This window comes from Periplaneta americana, chromosome 1, assembly GCF_040183065.1.
Source record: "Periplaneta americana isolate PAMFEO1 chromosome 1, P.americana_PAMFEO1_priV1, whole genome shotgun sequence".
Taxonomy (NCBI): Eukaryota; Metazoa; Arthropoda; class Insecta; order Blattodea; family Blattidae; genus Periplaneta; species Periplaneta americana.
The window spans coordinates 166,769,995-166,790,666 of record NC_091117.1 but is presented as its reverse complement, the minus strand read 5'-3'; the positions used below and the strand labels follow the sequence as shown (position 1 = coordinate 166,790,666).

Sequence of the window (20,672 nt, the reverse complement as noted above, 5' to 3'; positions counted from 1 at the left end):
TTTTCCCTTAGGATTGAGTTATCAAATTTTGTTTGTTGAAGTCTAAGTATGTAGATTTAATAAATCTCTTCACAGATTAATACGTAGATTTAGTAACAGGTCTGTAAGTAGCAGTGCTGCCCTTCTTTGCTAAAGCATCCGCATTCTCGTTTCCCAGGATTCCACAATGGGATGGTATCCATTGGAATACAATTCTTTTATTGAGTGATATTAATTGAGAGAGCGTAACATTAAGTTATATGACTTGTAAGCAGAGATTAAGAAGAAAGCAAAAAATAGAGAAGATTGGAGAATGCTAAGTTTATAGTGGAAGACTTGCCCTTGGGTAAAAAACTGTGAATGAATAAAATGTTATGGTAATGTATTGAAGGGTTTATATTTCTCGTTTAAACAAGACACTGATTTGTTGCACTTGCGGATGCTCCACTTCAGAGATATATTCTGTTTCCTCCTTGCTGCTTTTGAAGGAATTCACTTAATGTTGAACTGTTTCATCTGAAGGAACTGAAACTTTCAAAATTTCCATAAGCTGTTTATGATATTCGATTGTGTTTTTTCCAGTAAAAACTAGAAACCTTATTACAATACTCACGTCTTCATATGAGAAAGTGAGTTGTAAGCTTTCCTTATCCAAAGAATTGAAAGCTAATGATATCTAATTTGCTGCAAAATATCAGCACTAACATAGTAAAAAGTCATTTGCTATCTGGTTGACATGCAAGAGGAATGCAAGTCTGCTAAGAAAGCACTTGAATGTGAGGATGAGTGGCACAAGGAGCAGGGAAAAAGTGAGAGTAATAGGGGTGGAATTGTAGGGAGAAATTTAGAAGACTCAAATCCAGTGTCCGCTAGGGATATTGAAAATTTTAGAAGCATGATGGTAAAAAAATTCGAGGAATTAAGTCGAAAGTTATGTGAGCAGATGGGGATAACGAAAAGTGGTGAAAAATATAGTGGGAGATACGAAATTCGATAGCGATAAGGAAGACAAGCGAGTGAAGAAAGTGCAAGCTATGAAGAGGAGGGGGGGGTGAGTGAAAGAGGTAGAGATCAGTGCTGATAGCGACCTGTTTGACTAGGAAAAAAAAAACTAATGAAGAGTATTTTTAGAGTAATGAGTGACCAATATTAGTGAACACTAGTAATAGATCAAGAATAGAGTAGTAGGGACTGTCCAGCGGTACTGAATTACATTAATATCAAGGCATCAGAGTAAAGGTACGGTCACACGTCGCTACTTTTGCAGCGCTGCAGTACAAAAAACTGTGCAACTCTTGTACTGCGACGTGTGAACAACGGTGCAACCCGAAAAGTAGCGGCTGCCAAACCTGCTGCCCGCTACTTTTCCATGTTGCGCGCAGCTTAAAAGTAGCGACGTGTGAACAGGGTTCTCAGGGTTGCAGCCGCAGCATTTTTGATATCGGTTTTGTTGAAACTTTTGCTGCGGTTGTAACCAGTGTTACCATCCAAATGTGCCAAAGATACTTTTATTGTTTGGATATATTTTAATGTTAAATGTGATGAAAATAAATTATTTGTAACTGTTATTAAATATACAAGACAGTCTGAGTATAATTGCTGATGATATAATTCATTTTTTAAATTTTCCATAGCATAGTTCGAAACAGGAGGGTTGCCAACATTGATTACGTGAATATACTGTTGGTTATCATTTAAGTATATAGACATTTTTAAAAGCTTTATAGTAAAAATAATGTCAATTTCTGAATACTAGATACGACAGAAAAGCAAATAATAGATAAGAAAGCTTTCGCATGAGTTTCTTAATAATGCGAACATAACCACAAAATGTATATTGAGAAGTCAACACGGAGATGGAAACCTGCAGCATGACTGCGGCTGCAATAGTAGCGCCTTGTGTGTGAACAGACTCGCAACCTCCAGTTGCAACTTTTGCAGCACTCGGGTTGCGCAGCACAAAAAGTAGCGTGCAGCGCGCTACTTTTGGCTTACGTGTGAACACAACACACAACTTTTGCAGCTGCAGTACAAAAGTTGCGCTGCAAAAGTAGCGATGTGTGACCGTACCTTAAGGAAGGTGTGAATAGTAGAAATTATTGATGGTGCACGTAAGTTGTTATAGTAAATAGTGATCTGAATAACAAATCGACTATAGAAGTGAACTGGTATAAACAGAAGGTATATGTGAATTAGCGAATAAATAATGAATAGCAAAAACAAGGTAAGATAAGTATTACCGTACATAGACAATGGACTGAGAAGCAAGATGAGAGATTGCTAATGGGATTAGGGTAGTTTTAATAAAGTATACTGCAAAGAAGTGTTATTTGTAATGGTGGCACCGTATATGTGAAAATATGAGGTCCACTATTACATGTAAGAAATGCTGTGACGAAATATAGAGGGAATATCTTTTAACTGTCCGGGAGAGTTGCTGCTTCCTGCTCCCAGGCAACCTTGTGACTAACATGCTGATGACGCAGTTCCCAGTTGGTAGTCTCAGCACTAGACTGGCTGCCTTACGGGGCAGACCCGTACCTTGTGTAAAAACAATTAAAATCCTAGCTAAAAAATTCAAAGAAACAGGTTCAATAACTGCAGTGCCTGGGAAAAGTGACATAAGTCAGTTTCCACAAACCTTTTTTGATAATTTATTGACAACTTACACTGGTTTATGTCGATTTGATTTTTTTCTGTATGAATTATTGTAATGGGAGAAATACTTGTCTCTTTTTCCAAGCAAGCAGATGTTCCGTAAGTTGTCAATAAATTATTAAAAAAGGTTTGTGGAAACTGACTTATGTCACTTTTCCCAGGCACTGCAGAAATGATCGTAAAAGATGCAAGAGATGACATGTTCTCACAGAAGGCAAATTAGATGGGACTGGAGAGAGATTAGAACACACACCGCAAAAATCTCTTGGGCATTTGGCGCAGAAAACGAATATAAGTAAACCATCTGCTCATAGAGCAGTAAAATTACTTAAAATTAAAGCCTTACAAAATTCAAATAGTCCAACAATTAAGGAAGCAAGACCCCAATAACAGGTTGCAGTTTTGTAATTGGATTTTACAGAGGGTACATTCTGGAGAAATCGACCCGAAATTGACCTTTTTCTTTTTTTCAGATGAAGCATGGTTTTATTTGAATGGATATGTCTGTTCCCAAAGTAACAAATATTATGGTCAGGAGAAACCAGACATAGTAATCGAAACACCTTTGCACTGGGAAAAAGTTGGCGTCTGGTGTGCAATAAATGAGTTCCGAATTATTAGGTCTTTTTTTTTAGGGCAAAATTAACAGTGAGAAAAATGTAAATGTAATTCTTGACCCATTTTTTGATGAACTAACTTGTGCAGAACGCTTGCCAGTATTCTTTCAGCAATTTTCAGTCTCAGTTCACACTGCCGATACATCCATGATTGAATTGTGTCGTATTTTTGGTAGGAGAATTATTAGCAAGAACTGTGGCCTCCTACAAGCCCAGATTTATGTGACTATTACTTATTTATTTTATTTTAGTAGGTTATTTTACGACGCTTTATCAACATCTTTGGTTATTTAGCGTCTGAATGAGATGAAGGTGATAATGCCGGTGAAATGAGTCTGGGGTCCAACACCGAAAGTTACCCAGCATTTGCTCATATTGGGTTGAGGGAAAACCCCGGAAAAAACCTCAACCAGGTAACTTGCCCCGACCGGGAATCGAACCCGGGCCACCTGGTTTCGCGGCCAGACGCGCTGACTGTTACTCCACAGGTGTGGACACTATTACTTATGAGGGGGCACTTGAAAATAAGGTTTATGCAAGAAACCCACACATAATAAACGAACTTAAAGACTACATAAGAGCTGAAATGGAGTCAATCAGTGATGCTGAACTTGTGAAAGTCAATAATTTTATCAGAAGGTGTCAGCAATGTGTAGCAGTCAATGGGGGACATTTTGAGCATAAAATATGAGCTGGGTAAGTACAAATAACTGTACATTGCTTGCCTGCCAGGTGAGCAGTGGGTGTATTCATAATGGGAGACAGTCACTCTGCAGCCGTGACTGATAAGTTCCAACTCTCCGGGACATTTAAAAGATATTCCCTGTATATCTTATTTTTATTTTATTTTAGTAGGTTATTTTACGATGCTTTATCAACATCTTAGGTTATTTAGCATCTGAATGAGATGGTGATAATGCTAGTGAAATGAGTCCGGGGTCCAACACCAAAAGTTACCCAGCATTTGCTCATATTGGGTTGAGGGAAAACCCCGGAAAAAACCTCAACCAGGTAACTTGTCCCAACAGGGAATCGAACCCGGGCCACCTGGTTTCACGGCCAGACACGCTAACCGTTACTTCACAGGTGTGGACATCTTATGATATCATTTGGTTGACATGAAATTCACCTAGTTCTACCACTATATACAAAAACTTCTGAAACAGCATATGTACTTATGACAGAAAGGTACATAACTTATTTTTGCAAATCACTATCGATAAAAAGATAATTTCCTTCCTCATATGAAATTCAGATACATTTATGTACATATCTCATAGTACAGTATGGCATATAATGAATTCAGTCTTGTATAAAATCAAGAATGAGTCAGTTAAGACTAACCTGTGCTCTTGGGTACACTTGCATAATTATATCAAATATGTTACAACATATAAATACAATTTTGTTAAAGTTCATAGGAATTGTCTCTGTTCATCACAAACACAAAAAAGTTTACACTACAAACTGCATATAACAAATACACGAGGATACCAAATAAATATTAACAATAGTGAGGAAAAAGTCTTAACTTCACAGAGTATTTAGTTTCATTTGGATCATTACAATTTAATTATTACACTCAGTATCTAAGTTAACGAGATACTTGAATGCAGTAGTTAAATTCAGTTCATGTTCATTCAGGCACAGAAATAACACATTCAAGCATATGTAAATATACTTAAAAAACACTTCATTCACACCAGCACATAACTCCATCGATAGAGCAAAGTTATTGATCACAATAACTGAACTGTTTCGTTGAAACAAAAACTGCAAGACCATTTCATCTTTGACTTGTTTCTTCAGAGCTCATCCCAATAGTGCCACCTATAAACACAAAATCAAAGGTATAATTTTTATGACCAATTTCGTTTTTTTTTTTAAACTTAATCAGACATCAAATTCATTAGAAATGCTGTAGATTGGAATGCTGAGAGAACGAAAATAATAATATAAGGTGTATAATGACATATACAGCAGAGTTATTAAAAAATTTATGGTAACCAATTTATTTTTTATACGGTTAGATGAATTTTTACTGCAGAATATTCAAAATATCTATGTGAAAAACTACTGCAATTGCGTCAGAATTTCGATTACTCACATTTGGGGGCATTCCAAAGAGAGTACGAGAATTGCAGCATCAGGAAGAAACAATGGCAAGGCAGTCGAAGAGAAATGGAACTGATCCAGGGGACAGTGGCGAAGAAAGAGGGGAGAATAGTATGAAACAATATGATTTGAGTTGGTGAGTGGCAGAAGTAGTGAGAGAAAAAAGAAAGAAAAAGTAGATAGTGGGGGGGGGGCAAAGATGTCAATGGCAAGTGAAGTGAAGTGAGGGGAGAAAATAAGTGTGGGGGGGGTGTTATAAAAAGAGAATGATTAGTCTGACTTCTAGACTTTATTAAACTAAATAGAACTGTACTTTCATATTATTATACATATATATATATATATATATATATATTGTAAATTTTATTAGTTACAACAATGTAATTTATTCGTCACAACAATAATTCCTTTCTACAATTCACCTTAAACGCTCTCGTCAACAATTGGATCTTCACTCAACACAGTATTCGTTATAGCACTCCACCGACGACAATGACAATTTACTTGGACTATTACGCACAACAATGAACTGTTAATCTTAACTAATATTTACAAAGCACTATTTACAAATCAGAACTATCAGTTCTCAGTTCACAGTTCTTCTATCTCAGTCACTCGAGTTCACAGTATCTCGAAACACAGACCTTCAGAGACAGTTCACTGTACTCGAACTCGGGTCCCTCCAACTGCGGTCCACTGCACTCGAACTCAGGTCCCTCCAACTGCGGTCCACTGCACTCGAACTCAGGCCTTCGGATGCTGACGCAGATGCGGACGCACACTCGAGTCGAACTCCGGTACACAAGACTGGCTTGCTTGCTCTGGCTTTCTCACTGACTGGCTGACTAATCAACTGAAAACTGCTGTCATTCCTTCGCGTCCGTAATTTATAACCACAGCGACGTAGCCTCGAAGGTTCCACGCGTCTCTAGAGATGGCACTCCAGAAAAAGCCAGAGCCCTCTCCTCTCTACCAGCACCAGATGCGCACGCACTCTCGCTCCACTCTCTCGCCGCGTTGGACCTTTCCCCTCTTCGCCGCGCGCCATTCCTCCGTGCGATCTGCTTTCTTGCGGGACGCTGGTCGTGAGTTCGAATCTCATGTCGCTGTCACAATATATATATTATAAGTATATCACAATGGAACAAAAGAATCTCTATAATATAACATTGACAAAGAGGTTGTATTAGAGAGAGGTTCCAAAGATTTTGCTCTACTACATTCACCCCACCCAAATAGTGTATTCTGCTAAGTAAGCTGGAGGGCGATGTTCACGAGTACTTCGTCTAGGAGGTTGGTCTCGAAGATCATAATCAAGTACCGAAATAGGGCTGTCCTTATTCTTAACTTCCTGGGTCTGATCAGGTAAAAATGGTTCTTATGTCTCCATGTCTTGAATAGAGATTGGTATAGCAACTCCTTCTGGAACTCTTTCCTCTAGATTACTTCCTAGAGGCGCCAGATGTCTTGTGGACACCGTTGCCTCTCTTCTATCATGCAATCTTACATGTAAGTACTCAGGGTTTCCTTCTAATAAAAATACTTCTTCAACAATAGGTTCGTACTTCGAATAACAAACAGGTCGCTTCATTAAGACTGGTCTAGGGTTCATCATCCTGTTGCTTGATCTTCTAGAAAAACTGAACAGTCGTTCGTATGGTGTTGCTTTGGTAGATGTACATAACAGTGAGCAAATAGAATGTAAGGCTTCCTGGTAGTCTTCTTCCCATCTGGCATTGTTCAAATTCCGATTTCTTAGAGCTAGTTCAATTGTCTTCCAGATTATCCCTACATACAGACGTGGACAAATTATTAATAAAATTGACGATTTTTATGATAATTATATTTACAAAATTTGACTTTTCAATTTAGACTACAGTTGACAATTTTGCATATTTCTATCATTACAGTAGATAGAAATATGCAAAATGTCAAATGTAGGCTATTCTAAATTGAAGAGTCAAATTTTGTAAAATATATATAATGAAATCTTCAATTTTGCTAATAATTTGTAAATATGCAAAAATGTCAACTGCAGTCTAAAGTGAAGGGTCAAATTTTGTAAAAATATATAATAAAAAATCTTCAGTTTTGCTAATAATTTGGAAATATCCAAAATGTCACCTATAGTCCAAATTGAAGAGTCGAATGTTGTAAAATATACAAAAAAATCTTCACTTTTGCTAATAATTTGTAAATATGCAAAAATATCAATTGTAGTCTAAATTGAAGAGTGTAATTTTGTAAAAATATACATACAAATCTTCGATTTTTCTAATAATTTGAAAATTCGCAAAGATGTCAACTGTAGTCTAAATTGAAGAATCATACTTCGTAAAAATATATAATAAAAATCTCCAATTTTGCTAATAATTTGTCCACGTCTGTATTGGTTCTCCTTGCCCATTACCTTGTGGATTGTAGGGTGTAGTTCTACTTGTGGCAACATCTACAGCACAGAGATAGGACTTCAGTTCTTGAGACATGAAGTTCGAAGCTCTATCAGAATGAACATACGCAGGAGTGCCAAATAAAGAGAAAAGTTCCTTGAGCTTCAAGGTAACCATTCTGGCAGTCATATCCTGGTATGGGAAAGCAAAAGGAAACCGAGAGGATTCATCTTTTTTTCCATTTCATTTCATTTATTATATTCCATAGATCTTACATTAGCAATAAAGCTTTAAGATGTGGAATAAGTCAAAATTTTACAAGATTATAATTACAATTTTTACAAATTTTTTACAATTTCTACAATTTTTTGGCGAGATGTAGTGCGATGAGGTGAGGCCGAGGATTCGCCAAAAGATTACCTGGCATTTGCCTTATGGTTGGGAAAATCTCGGAAAAAAACCCAACCAGGTAATCAGACCAAACGGGGGTGAAGTGAAGTGAGGCCGAGGACTTGCCATAAACCAACCAGCATCAGTCCCATGGCTGGGGAAAACCTCTGAAGAAACCAATCAATCAGACCAAATGGGGGATCTGAACCAAGCCCGAGCGCAGCTCTGGATCAGCAGGCCAGCCTTTCTGCTGACTGAGCTACATCGATGGCTCTACTAAAAATATACAGTACATAGCCAATCAGATTATTAAATTTACAAACCCAAACGAGTATTCATCAGTTGAGCTATAAAATATACTACACAGCAAGCAAGTTAATTCAATTTAAAGGCATAAGCAATTCAATCAGTTGAGATATACAGAAATTAATAATACATATCATGCAAATTACTTCAAATTACAAACATAAACAATTCATCAGCCAAACTATACAATTCAAGGTAAACAGATTAATTCAATTTATAATCATAAACATTCATCAGTTGAGCTATACAGACTACTATTCAATTTACAGGATATACAATTCATAAGTAGAGCTATACAGACTACTATTCATTTTAAAAGCATATACAATTCATCAGCCAAACTATACAAAATATACAACACATAGTAAACAAATTAATTCAATTTACAAACATATTTTCGTTAAGCTATACAAAATTGTATCAAGTAGATTAATTCAATTTATAAGCTTAAACAATTCATCAGTTGAGCTATACAGACTACTATTCAATTTATAGCATATACAATTCATCAGTTAAGCTAAACAAAAATATACAATACATAGTAAAGAGATTAAGTCAATATAAAAACATATTTTAGATGAGCTATATAAAATTGTACATTTCAAATTAAGTAGAATAATTCAATTCACAGGCATAAATAATTCATCAGTTGTGTAGAAGGTATGAGTATGTAGAAATTTGGTTAATTCTTTTCTAAACCTTTTCTCATGGTCCTTCAAATCTATAAGATAATTAGGCAGTGCATTGCAGACTGTAATAAATGCTTCACAGGGAGTTTCTACTTGAAAGCCAGATTTGCGTAATATATTCGTTACTGTAGGTACGTTAACAGAAAGCCACAATTTAAGCCACACAGAATTGTGTGCACTCAAAGTTGGGTTTTTGGTGTCCTGTCAGTCCATTTGAGTTGTGTGGATATAAAGGGAAGAATTGTGGATGGAAGCCTGTAATTCCGCAATTGACTCCTTGCGAGTGGAATATATCCTCTCCTTGAGGTAGTCCCAAAAAAAGAAATCTGGAACTGATAAGTCCGGGGATCTGGAAGGCCAGTAGATGTCACCAAAGTGAGAAATGAATTGGCCTGGAAGTAACTGTCACAATCTGTTCATGCTGATATTGGCTGTGTGGACAGTAGCAGCCCCTCTTGTTGGAACCATGTGTCAAGATGTTCTACTCTTCTTAATTCAGGTACCAGGAAGGTGTTGAGCATCTGAAGATATCATTCTGAGTTAACAGTACGGTTCTGCCCTGGGGTCCTCGAAAAAGTATGAACCAATAATTTCAAATCTGGCTACACCGCACCACACTGTAACTTTAGGGCTGTGCAGTGGAGTTTCATGAAGCAACTGAGGGTTGGTGTCTGACCAAAACCGGAAGTTTTGCTTGTTGACAAATTTGGTTAAATGGAAATGTGCTTCATCCGACATGAGTAAATTAGGCAGAATATTGTTGTTCTCAACAATCATTTCTTGAATTTGCGCACAATGTTACTCTCATCTGCTAGTGAATTGCACATAACTCATGAACAACTTGCAGCTTATAAGCATGAAATTTCAAATCTGCTTTCAATATCCAGTGAAGCAAACGCCGGCTGATTTGCATTGTCAACAAATGTTGACGGGCTGAGCACTGTGGAATTTGCTACATTTCTACTCGAACATGATTGACATTCTCAGGCATTTGGATGGTTTTTGGCCTACCTGACGAATTCTTGTTTTTCCACATTCTCTCTAAGACTGGACCCATGACACAATTGTCCATCTATTAGGAATATGATGATGACAATGTCCTTGGCGAAAGAAACACTGAACTGTGATTGCACTATTTACATGAATAAAAGCTTCCACAACCTCAATGCACATTTGTATGGACCACTGATTCATCGCAAATGAAATGGCAGACCTGCTGGAATAAACAAACAATTTCAAAGCTGATGTTGCTATGTACTGCTGTGCAGCATTGTATACATTTTGCTCTATAATCTTCTATGGATGCAGGGGTATTTTATGAATACCGTGTGGATTATATGAGGCACAAATGGGTGCGTTTTGGGATTCCTATATCCAGGTAGATCCAAGATCCGTCTGTGAATCATGTGCAGTAATGGACTCATTTCTTCTTATCCAGCATCCTGCAACATGTGAAAGTCAGTAATCCTCTATAGCCGCAGTTTTACAATCTTTGCTGTTCTTTGACATGTTGATTAGGAATACCTGCCTCCTGAGACAATGATTTCTGAGGAGAATGCTGCAGTTGATCTGTGTGACACAGTCGGTAGAGAGCTGGCCTTCTGTGCCCGAGGTTGAGGGGTTCGATCCTGGCCCAGATTGATTTTAAATGTCAGTAGATTTACTGGCATGTAAAAGAACTCCTGCAGGATAAAATTCTGGTACATCGGCGATGTTCATATAACCTCGGTAGTTGCAAGCATCGTTAAACAAACCATAATTTAATTTAAATTTTAGAGATTGCTGTAGATGGGCCCGGATGTCTTCTTGCTGCATTTGCCAAACCAGATGTGCAATGAATGCGTCTTGTTGAACAAAGATTCTGTTATTTCAAACTTTCTCACTAAGGTCAGTATTGTGTCTCTTGGAAGGCATGCATACACTGTACTCTCTCTCGAATTCTCCTTGCAAGACCATGTTGGAGTTTGATATCTACACATTTTTCATTAAGGAAACAGGCTCAGACAGTGCAGATAACAGTAAGAAATAAGCAAAGGGGAGGAGAAATTAAACACCTGGATGATGGTGGTGGTGGTGACATCACTCGGACATCTCACAAAATTAACTTAAAAAATCCATTGTATTGTCATAACCAACATTAACAATTAAAATGTTATATTATGATAATAAGTCTTATTATTTACTTATCAGAATCAAAAACTGGATGTTTTACTTAACATTTTACGAAAATAAGTGGGATTTTTTTTGCAAAATGTATATTATTATGTAACATAAAAGTAATAAAAGGAATAACGAAAGTAATGTATATTATATTTAATTATGATTGAGTGACCATAATGTGTCAGGAATTGAAATATCGCCCATACTGAAGTTATCACTTTCATAAGTTTAAAAAAAAAATAATTGAAAGATGCCATTGACAAATATATAAATACAGAACAGATGTCAAAAGCAAAGTTCAATACTTAGAAGTCACAAGATTACTTACAATTAGTTTTATCAGTCTTCCTTTCCAGATGTTGGACTTGGGGTGGTTGATGCCCATGATACTGAATGTCGTACTCGAGGCTTGTGTAGCATTGTGAACAGGAAACTTTTAAGTCTATAATAATTAATCATAGTAAACATAATTAGCTCAATCTTCTATCATTCCTCACCACTAAGAAAAATTCTAGTACTTCCACATTTATTTACCAGTATGGAAAATATTGTGTTGTAAAACAATATGTACAGTATTGTAATATTAATATTCAAGTTTGGATTCCAAAAAAAGCTTATATTTTTTCATGACATCATTGCACCTATACACAGTGATAAACGAAATTTGAACAGCACTTACGGATCTTATTTCAGAGGCAATTTTAAGTAAAAGAGGTCATATGAAAATGAGACTGATTCCAACTCTGTATATAATGTACCTCTGTGGATTTGCATATTTCATTCACTATATCCGAAGTGTCTCTCCCCTAACCTTAAATGACAGAAATGAATGAAATTGTGAACAAGAAAATAAAATATTTAATTTTTGTGGAATGGATTACACTGTATACTATATACTGTTACTCACATATGATTTACTTAAACTGTGCTATCGACTCATGTGCACTTGCCAAAGACCACATTCAATGTCACTTACAATATTCGCTTTATCTTCCAAAGAAAACACTTTACGCTTCGACATTTTTATACAGTACATTCACTGTTCGAGCACTAGAAACAGACTGACCAGGTAGAAATGACAAACGTTGTTATGGTGTGACTGCGTACTCAGCCTTGGAATTTCCCGGGTCACTTAATGGAAACTGGGAGAGGGTTGATGGAGTTTGAAAGCCATCGAAATCTTACCTTGATTTATCCTCTGGACATAATGTCCGTCCCCTTTTAATAAAAGAAGGCAATTTCATTTTCCGTTGTTTCAATGCTATCAGTCATAATGGAAATGTTTCTGAAAACAAAAGGCAACCCTTGACGGTGGAGGATTAGAAATAACAGTAGAGTAGACTGCCTGAGAACAGAATGTCAACCCTTCGATGGTGGAGTGAGGCAAGGTCGTCACGCGTTACCTAAATTTACAGTACAGCTCATTGTCTAGAAATCACTAATCCTACCTTTGTCCTTTGACTAAAGGAGTGAGAAACTTAGAATGTTGTTCTCAACACATTCCTTCAATTTTATACAAGAAAGTTTGACTTCAAATAAGAATTTGTCAGGATAAAAGGTTCACTATAACCGAAGCGAGGATTCACTATAAACGGAAATATTAATGTACTTTTTAAAGTTTACGGGTCGGGACAAACGATTTAAGTTCATTATAGGCGAATGTTCACCATAACCGAGTTCACTATATCCAGAGTTGACTATAGTTAGTTAGTTCTCATTTTGATAAAGCATATTTCTGTAAACTACACTTCTTTAGATCGAACAAGTACTTATTTATGAAGGACACGAGTTTCTCTTATTGAACTCCCAAAATAATATGTACAAATAATCACAGTGCAGCATAGGCCTATAAGGAATTATCAATATGCTTCCAGCAACATCAGCTCCAGTCATAATGTTGACTTTCAATTTTATCATGACATGGACTTGCTCCACCATAATCTGTTTGGCACACACAAATCACACTTGTGCAGCTACCTTCATTTCGTGGACAGAAACATTCCCCAAAATCTTCTGTAAGTGTTCTTTTATTCAGTGATAACATACTCTACCAGATCGAAAAATGTTTATTCATAAGGTGCTAATTATTTTTTATGCTCTGTGAAATGAAACAATGATAATTTTTTTCCAAATAAATGCAGAAAAATAATCATATTTTTGCAAGTATTGTTCTAGTATTTTGTTTTTCCTTTTTTCTCCCGGTTAACAAATCAATTATATTATTATTCTTTTCTTATGGGCGGAGGTACACCTTTATACAGAAAGAAATTACATTTTTCAATTTATTATATTTTTTAAAGATGACACTTTTATTTCTTGTGGTTCTTGTTTCTACTCTTTTATGAAAGGTAGCAAGAAGCAAAGAAAACAGTCCTCTTTACAAGAGAAAAATAAAATTATACAAGATATGAAGAGGGAAGATGTGGCTAGAAAGTATGGAATCATGAAGTCAACTCTTTTCACGTTCCTAAAGAATAGAAAAAGAAGAAACTCTTGAGATTAATTCCATAGGTCCAACGCGAAAAAATCACGATGGCAGAGTTTCAAGATGTAGTAAATCGCGGGGGCTCGTGTAAAGGGGGTTAAGTCAAATTACAAGGTATGTAAACTTCTCTCCTTTGGTACTGAACAAAACCCCTTTGTCATAAAATATGGAGCACTGTAACTGCATCATAGATGGACGAGTGACTTAACCCCTTTAACACGAGAGAAAAGTAATTTTGGATAGTTCAAATCTGTACTTATTCCAGTTTAGCCAAATCAACTTAAGGTATATGTACACCCACAAAATGCAAAAAATGATGAAAAATTAGAATTTTCAAAATATAACTATTTTAATAGAGAATTTTCTCCTCTTTAATTTGATATAAGAATTTTCGATTTATGCCTTATGGTTTTTCAGATAAGTCCCATTTTCCAAAATGCTGCGTCATCAGCCATGGTCACTTAGGCTACTTTTGGAGTGATCTTCGTAGCAGTCAATCCCCTCGTCCAGCATTGCTTGTAAAATAAACTTCTCTCTAGTCCCGAAATAGACGCATAGATATCTGGGCATGATCATTAGATTGAAAAAACTTTTTTACATAATGAAGTAATTTATCATCTTTTACTGTTAGTCATAAAACTGTAAATTTGTGTGTCAATGATGTTGTACGTCATTTTAATAAGAGTCCAAAAGTAGAAATTACAATTCTGAGGAGGATGAGCATAAACCCTGGGACAAACACCACCACAGGATTTGTTGCACCAATAGAAATAGGGACAAAAAAAAAAAAAAACATTCAACACCTGAAGTTAAAACAAGGCGGAGGTAGCCTATTTGAGAGGCAGAAAGAAGCTGAAACAGGACCAACATGAAGCTGCTTAAGGGATGACTTATGATGATGGAGTCTTCTAAGCTCTGAAAGTTTGTGGATCATTTCCTGTAAATAGTAATTTTAGAATATTTAATTCTTTCAAACATGACATCTCAGTCAAATATGGTGATACCAAGAAGATATTGGTGTCATTTTGAAGCTTGAATTGTCCCCCAGTGCCTGACAATGAGTAAAATAACATTAATATAATTAATAATTATCTATGGAGTTTTTACATGATTTATGCAATATAAAATATTATTGTAAGTTACATATATGGTAATATTTAATTAATGTAAATAAAAAAAAAAAAAATAGCTCTATGTCAGGCACTAAAGAATAGTTTTAGCTATAAAACAGTGAAAAAACTGTGGTTCTATCTTAAAAACTGCATGAGCTATTATGTTTCAAGTTGCAAGTCAAATTATAAACAAAATAATTTTTAAAAAGAATTTAGTCATAATTTTAAGGGATCTGTTCACTCCATTCTCTTTCTGGTACCATTCTCAATTGTATAACAATTTTACAGAGCAAAATTATATAAAACAAAATGTTTTGCATGTAAAGGTGTACATATACCTTAACTCCCTTTACACGAGCACCCGCGAAATTTCCTTACTCACCTGATTAAACTACCTATAGTATTATGGAAAAGTGTACATTCAGGAAGTAAATAAATTCCAAGAACTTAAGCAAAGACTTTTTATAGGATTAAAAGCATTACAAGAGATAAGCTAAAATGGGTCTAGCAAGGGATAGACTAGGCTGCAGTTTAAGATGTATGCGAAATTACATAAGCAATTTAAATATCTTGAGTTAATCGATGCTACAATGTTTTAACTTACCGAGCATAAAGTTCTCTTCTAACAGTGGCAGTGAACTTGTTGACAAGACAGAGGGTTGCTGTGGCAGCAAACACAAGGTTATACAGGAGAACAATCTTGAAGTTTCCAAGCCATTCAATGCGTCCGAAGTCACCCAGAAGGTCGAAGTTCGTTATCCCTGTTCAAAGAACATCAATTTTCCTTCATCAAGGCTTCAATGGGAAATAATTGCACATACGAACTGCGTCGTCCTCAATGGTTACTATGCTAGCCACTGGATCTAAGATTTGCACGTTCAAAGCTAGTCAAGGACAATGAATATTAAAGGATGATAAAATCTTAACCATGGCTTCCTCTTGGGTGAAAAGAAAGCTAAGAGGCACGAGTCGTAGATTTATGGTACATAAAAAGAACCCTATCCCTAATTGAGAACTTCATGCAAAATATGTTTGCCAGTTCTCACCCACGTAGAAATTTGGATAGTACAATAGCCTAAGTGAGTGTGGATTTGTCCCACCTTTCATCTCTAATCCATATAATACCTATGAAGCACTTCTTTATTGGTATTATTATATCGACCAATTTTTACAGATAAGTGAATTCTAATTCCTCCATTTAAAGAAAAATCTCATTGCCCCTATTATTTTTCTCTTATTTGATATAATGTAATATGATTTACTTGTGGCAGAAAGACAAGTGATATACGAGAAGAATTCAATAAATTTATCTACCTCAGTATAAAAATAAATTCTGATGATCAAATTCATCTAATTAATTCTCAATATAATCTCATTTAATCACACTTTGCCTCCAGTGATTTAATCTCTTCGGAATAGAAGGATTCGTTTTTGTTCTCCAGTCAATCTGTTACCACTTTCTTGAGGGCATTACAGTCGATAAATTGCTGTCCACATAGGAATTTCTTCAGGTTTCGAAAGAGAAAATCACTTGGGAACAGTCCTGAACTGTACAGTGGTTGGTGTAGCTCCATGAATCCACATTTCTCAATAGCAGCCATCGATTTTTGGAATTTGTGTCTCAGTGCAATGTTGTAAAGCAGCAACATGCCTCCTAACAGTTGTCTATGATGTTTATGTTTGAGAGCCATAAGTAATGACTTCATTGTGGAAGTATAATTTTCTTCAGTGATGTTTGACTCAGGATTATGTCAGTGAATTTACATTTCATCCCCCATAACAATTCACGAGTAAAGTCAATGAAATTCTCTCTAAAAGGTCTAAATTCTCTTCACTGAATTCCTAGCAACATGCTTCCTGGTCTGGTACCCACTGGGTACCGATTGGGAAGAAACTTTGACATTGTCGAATGTGTACAAACGACTGTGGGAACTGTGCCTACTGAAATGCCTAGTTTGCGAGCAGGATTAACCTTAACACGACATCTTACATAATCATAGCCTCCACATTCTAGCAGATTTCTGGTAAAGATACTTCTGAAGGCCATGTGGAGATCATCTTCAAAGGACTTCCAACTCCCATTTAAACTGCTTGGTCCATAACTTTACAAAGGTGAACTATCATCAGATACAAATTTCAATCTCTCACAGATTCTTCCTTCTTTTATTCCATTTCAAAAATAGTTCTAAAAGCAGTCAAGACGTCGTCCAAGCTATTATACCTGAGAAATCTCCTATGTTATGGAAGTACTGAAATGACATTGTTGCACAAAAAACACGTCGAACATCCATCCATGTTATCCCACAAATACTGAAGAGATTCTTCAGCAGATATACATACCAGCTAATATCAGGACACCCAAATAAGCTGGATTTCTTGATATGAAACGAGTCTGGAAGTTTTATCTTTTGCTTGTAGTAGTTGTGTCATTTCTCTATTTGTCTCATTCAGAATCATTTTGAACATATCTTCTGTAATAAATAGTGAAAATGATAACGTTTAGGTTTCATTAATCTTTTCTTGAAAAAGCAAATTGGGTATGATCTTCAGGAGGACAGGCACTTTTGGTTTGGTTTTTCGAGGGCTGGACCAGGAACAAGCCTGTATATTTAGGAATTCTTTGGCCCATTGTGTGCCCTATATACTGTATGTGATAACTGTCCAAGTCCGACAAGTAGCCTGGGTAACATTCCTGAATCCAATGCCGACAGGTGGGCCATCCTGCCCGATTCCCATTTCGTGGATGACTAGTCTGATAAGCCCTACGAGCCTGGATCCCTAAACCCTTCCTGATACAGCCAGGGGCCATAACATACACATCAAGAAAAGAAAGAATGCAGAACTTGTTACATCTATGCAAGATACATTATCTTGAATTTAATTTCCAATTCTAATTAAGGAACAACCAGATTCAATTTCTAAACATACATGGTATTGGGAGAAATGTGAAATGTGTATAATCACGAGTAGTCTTGATAAGTCCCAGAGGCCTGGAGCCCTAAGCCTTTCTTATACCAGCATCAGAAACCCGTACTACACCCAAGACTTCACTCAGCTTATTTTTACTATTGCAGATGATAGGTGAATTGATGGGAAGTAAAGAGTGTTTATGAAAAGAAAGAGGGAAATGGAAGTACCCCGAGAAAAACCCTCTGCAATGTCTGTTTTGTCCACCACACAAATTCCATCACGACCTGACCGGGAACCAAGCCAAACCATCTGGATGGACGAATTCATCATGGCTCATTCACAATTCTATACAAGTCCTCTTCACTTAGTCTAGATATTTTGGTGCAGAGAAACACACACTATTACAAAAATAATACCTTCTATGCAATGCAAGTCTCGATATGTACTGGTGCCGCAACAGAATATCAGACTGCAACAACATTATACATAATTCATAAATAAAAACAAACTGTCTAAATGACGCATTCACAATGTATCAAATTGAAAAATCTGATGCTGTATTATTATTTTTTTTTTATGAAAGTTATGGACGATATTCTTAGTGATATTTTTTTTAGGATTACTCAAAGCCCTCTCACATATGAGCCCCTATCCACATATGAGAAGCATGTTCTCAAATTGAAGCAATGAACAGCCGCCATTTGCAGGTGAAAAAGCGCGGATTTCGAAACTGCTATTTGAGTACTTGTATTGTGTATCCTAAAGGTGAACGTTTTTGTTTATAGAAACAGTACTTTCTTTGTGAAATACTTTTAATACCATCTTTCAGATGTCAGGCTTGCATCATTTCATGGGAACTCTGAATGTGAATACCCACAGACACAATTAATAATAAAATTCATGTGTGTCAATTTTTTATTTTAATCTGTAAATTAAACTGCTGTATCCTCTGAATAAGGTTCTGGCTGATAGGTTCCTCTATTATCAGGCAGTACATCTCATTTGACGATATGTGTCAGAGGAAGAACAATGTTTGTATGCATCTGAAATCTGATTAGCGTAACATAGCTATTCGGCAATGTATGCATTGGAGGGGGAAAGGAACTAGCCACCCTACCCCATTATCTCCTGGCCTAGTTGCCTCATAAGTTGTGCTTTTTGGTATCACTTGTGTGGTTCAGACCTGTCTTCGGACAGTTGACTAAACAACAACAAACTGCTGTATGAAGTCAAAAACGTTCATCATTATTATTTTATAAAAATCATGGCATTTTTAGGACAAGATCCAATTTCAAGTAAAATCATGATAAATAATAAACTAACTGAACATGTCAATTCATTTAACTATTTAGGCAATAATTTAGCTTATATTACTGATGAAGATATGGCAAGCAAAATACCTAAAATTATAAAAATCACAGGAGTAATGAACACTGTCTTCAAATCCTTCCAAGTTCAAAAACATGTGAAGCTAAAAGTCTACAAAACATTAGCTCGATCAGTTCTGACATGGCAGTGAGGTATAGACAATCAGAAAAGCTGATGAGAAAAGGCTAACAGCAGGTGAAATGAGGTTTATGAGACAGCGAGATGCTCATTGCTTGAACATCATAAAAATGAAGACATACTGAAAGAACTAAAAACAGATTCTATAATTCATTTTGTTCAACAATACAGACTTCAGTGGACGAAACATGTCGAAAGAATGGATTGCACTAGATGGCCTAGACAAATTATTGTCTATGTACCAAGAGGAAGGAGAAATTTGGGAAGACCACGAAAATGCTGGCATGAGACTGTAACAGATCCACTAGGGTTTAGCACATGAAGGACATGATGATGATGATTATTATTATTATTGTTTTAGTAGTAGTAGTAGTAGTATAAGAAAAATGTTTCATTGTTCTGTAACTAAAACAAAAGTTGCTTTCAATCAATCAATCAATCAATCAATCAATCAATCAATCAATCAATCAAAAGGAATCGTATCATCAAAAGCATATAAATATTGTATTGAAATTAATGTTTTAAATGGAGCAATTATAATAATAATAATAATAATAATAATAATCATAATAATAATAATAATAATAATAATAATAATAATAAATGCAGTTTCTGTACCCTTGAATTTAATTAATAGTTATTAAATGTACACATTGAAACAACTGCTGTTTGAAGAAAATGAAGGATATAGACTGGATGAAGGACAATAACAGTTATTTTGCGTTTTGTACCAAGTTTAGTAAATGCAACAGGTCATTTAGCCACGAACATAACAGGAAGGTTAAATACCCATTTTGTATTTCGTAATCTTCAATTGCCCACATTTTACAAATTATCTCATCAATGTTTTTTCGATAGAGTGTTTCCTAAAATAACTGGGATGCTCATGTGATGATTCACTATATGTAGGCCTATCACTCATAGCTAGTTTTCACGGAACTGAAAAAGCTTTAAATTCTCGTAATTTAAAAATTACATATTGCACATTATTTGCATAAAAAATCTATGCAGGCACTTTCCAAAACATGATGTTGCCTCAATCATTCAGAGATCTAGAAAAGACTAACGAATCAAGTTCACTGTGCATTGGAAGGAGAATAAGTGGACCTCACAATGTGTACTCAACAGGCACCTTATCAAATAATAAACATTCTGGATGAAGAGGGTTTATTGCATAAAGCTAGGAACACAGACAACATGGTCAGAAATTAAAACAAGAAATAAAGATAGACAGAAATGAACAAACAAATACAGTACCTTTAAAGTAATTATGGAAGACATTAACAGAGAAAGAAGAACAATTTTATGACCTTAGCAAAATACAGAACCTTCAACTTAAGATGCAACCCTGGTCA

General features: G+C 35.8%; 2 protein-coding genes across 4 annotated transcripts in view; one reads left to right on the top strand and one right to left on the bottom strand.

The window, feature by feature from the left end:
* LOC138694522 (uncharacterized) overlaps window positions 1-10,761 on the top strand; it is a 42,797-nt gene extending 32,036 nt beyond the window's left edge. Inside the window, exon 6 of the mRNA XM_069818367.1 lies at window positions 10,663-10,761. Within this exon, the coding sequence (XP_069674468.1) occupies window positions 10,663-10,761 (99 nt within the window). The remainder of the gene's footprint in view (window positions 1-10,662) is intronic.
* Window positions 4,495-20,672, bottom strand: part of lili (LMBR1-like protein) — a 138,106-nt gene continuing 121,928 nt past the window's right edge. For 2 of the 3 annotated variants that reach the window (XM_069831331.1, XM_069831324.1), the window contains exons 10-12: window positions 15,506-15,662; window positions 11,633-11,746; window positions 4,495-5,084 (exon numbers count right to left, since the gene is read on the bottom strand). In XM_069831331.1, the coding sequence (XP_069687432.1) occupies window positions 11,644-11,746; window positions 15,506-15,662 (260 nt within the window). In that variant the 3' untranslated portion in view covers window positions 4,495-5,084; window positions 11,633-11,643. Of the gene's footprint in view, window positions 5,085-11,632; window positions 11,747-15,505; window positions 15,663-20,672 lie in introns of those variants that run through there. The other variant, XR_011333178.1, reaches the window with a different exon arrangement.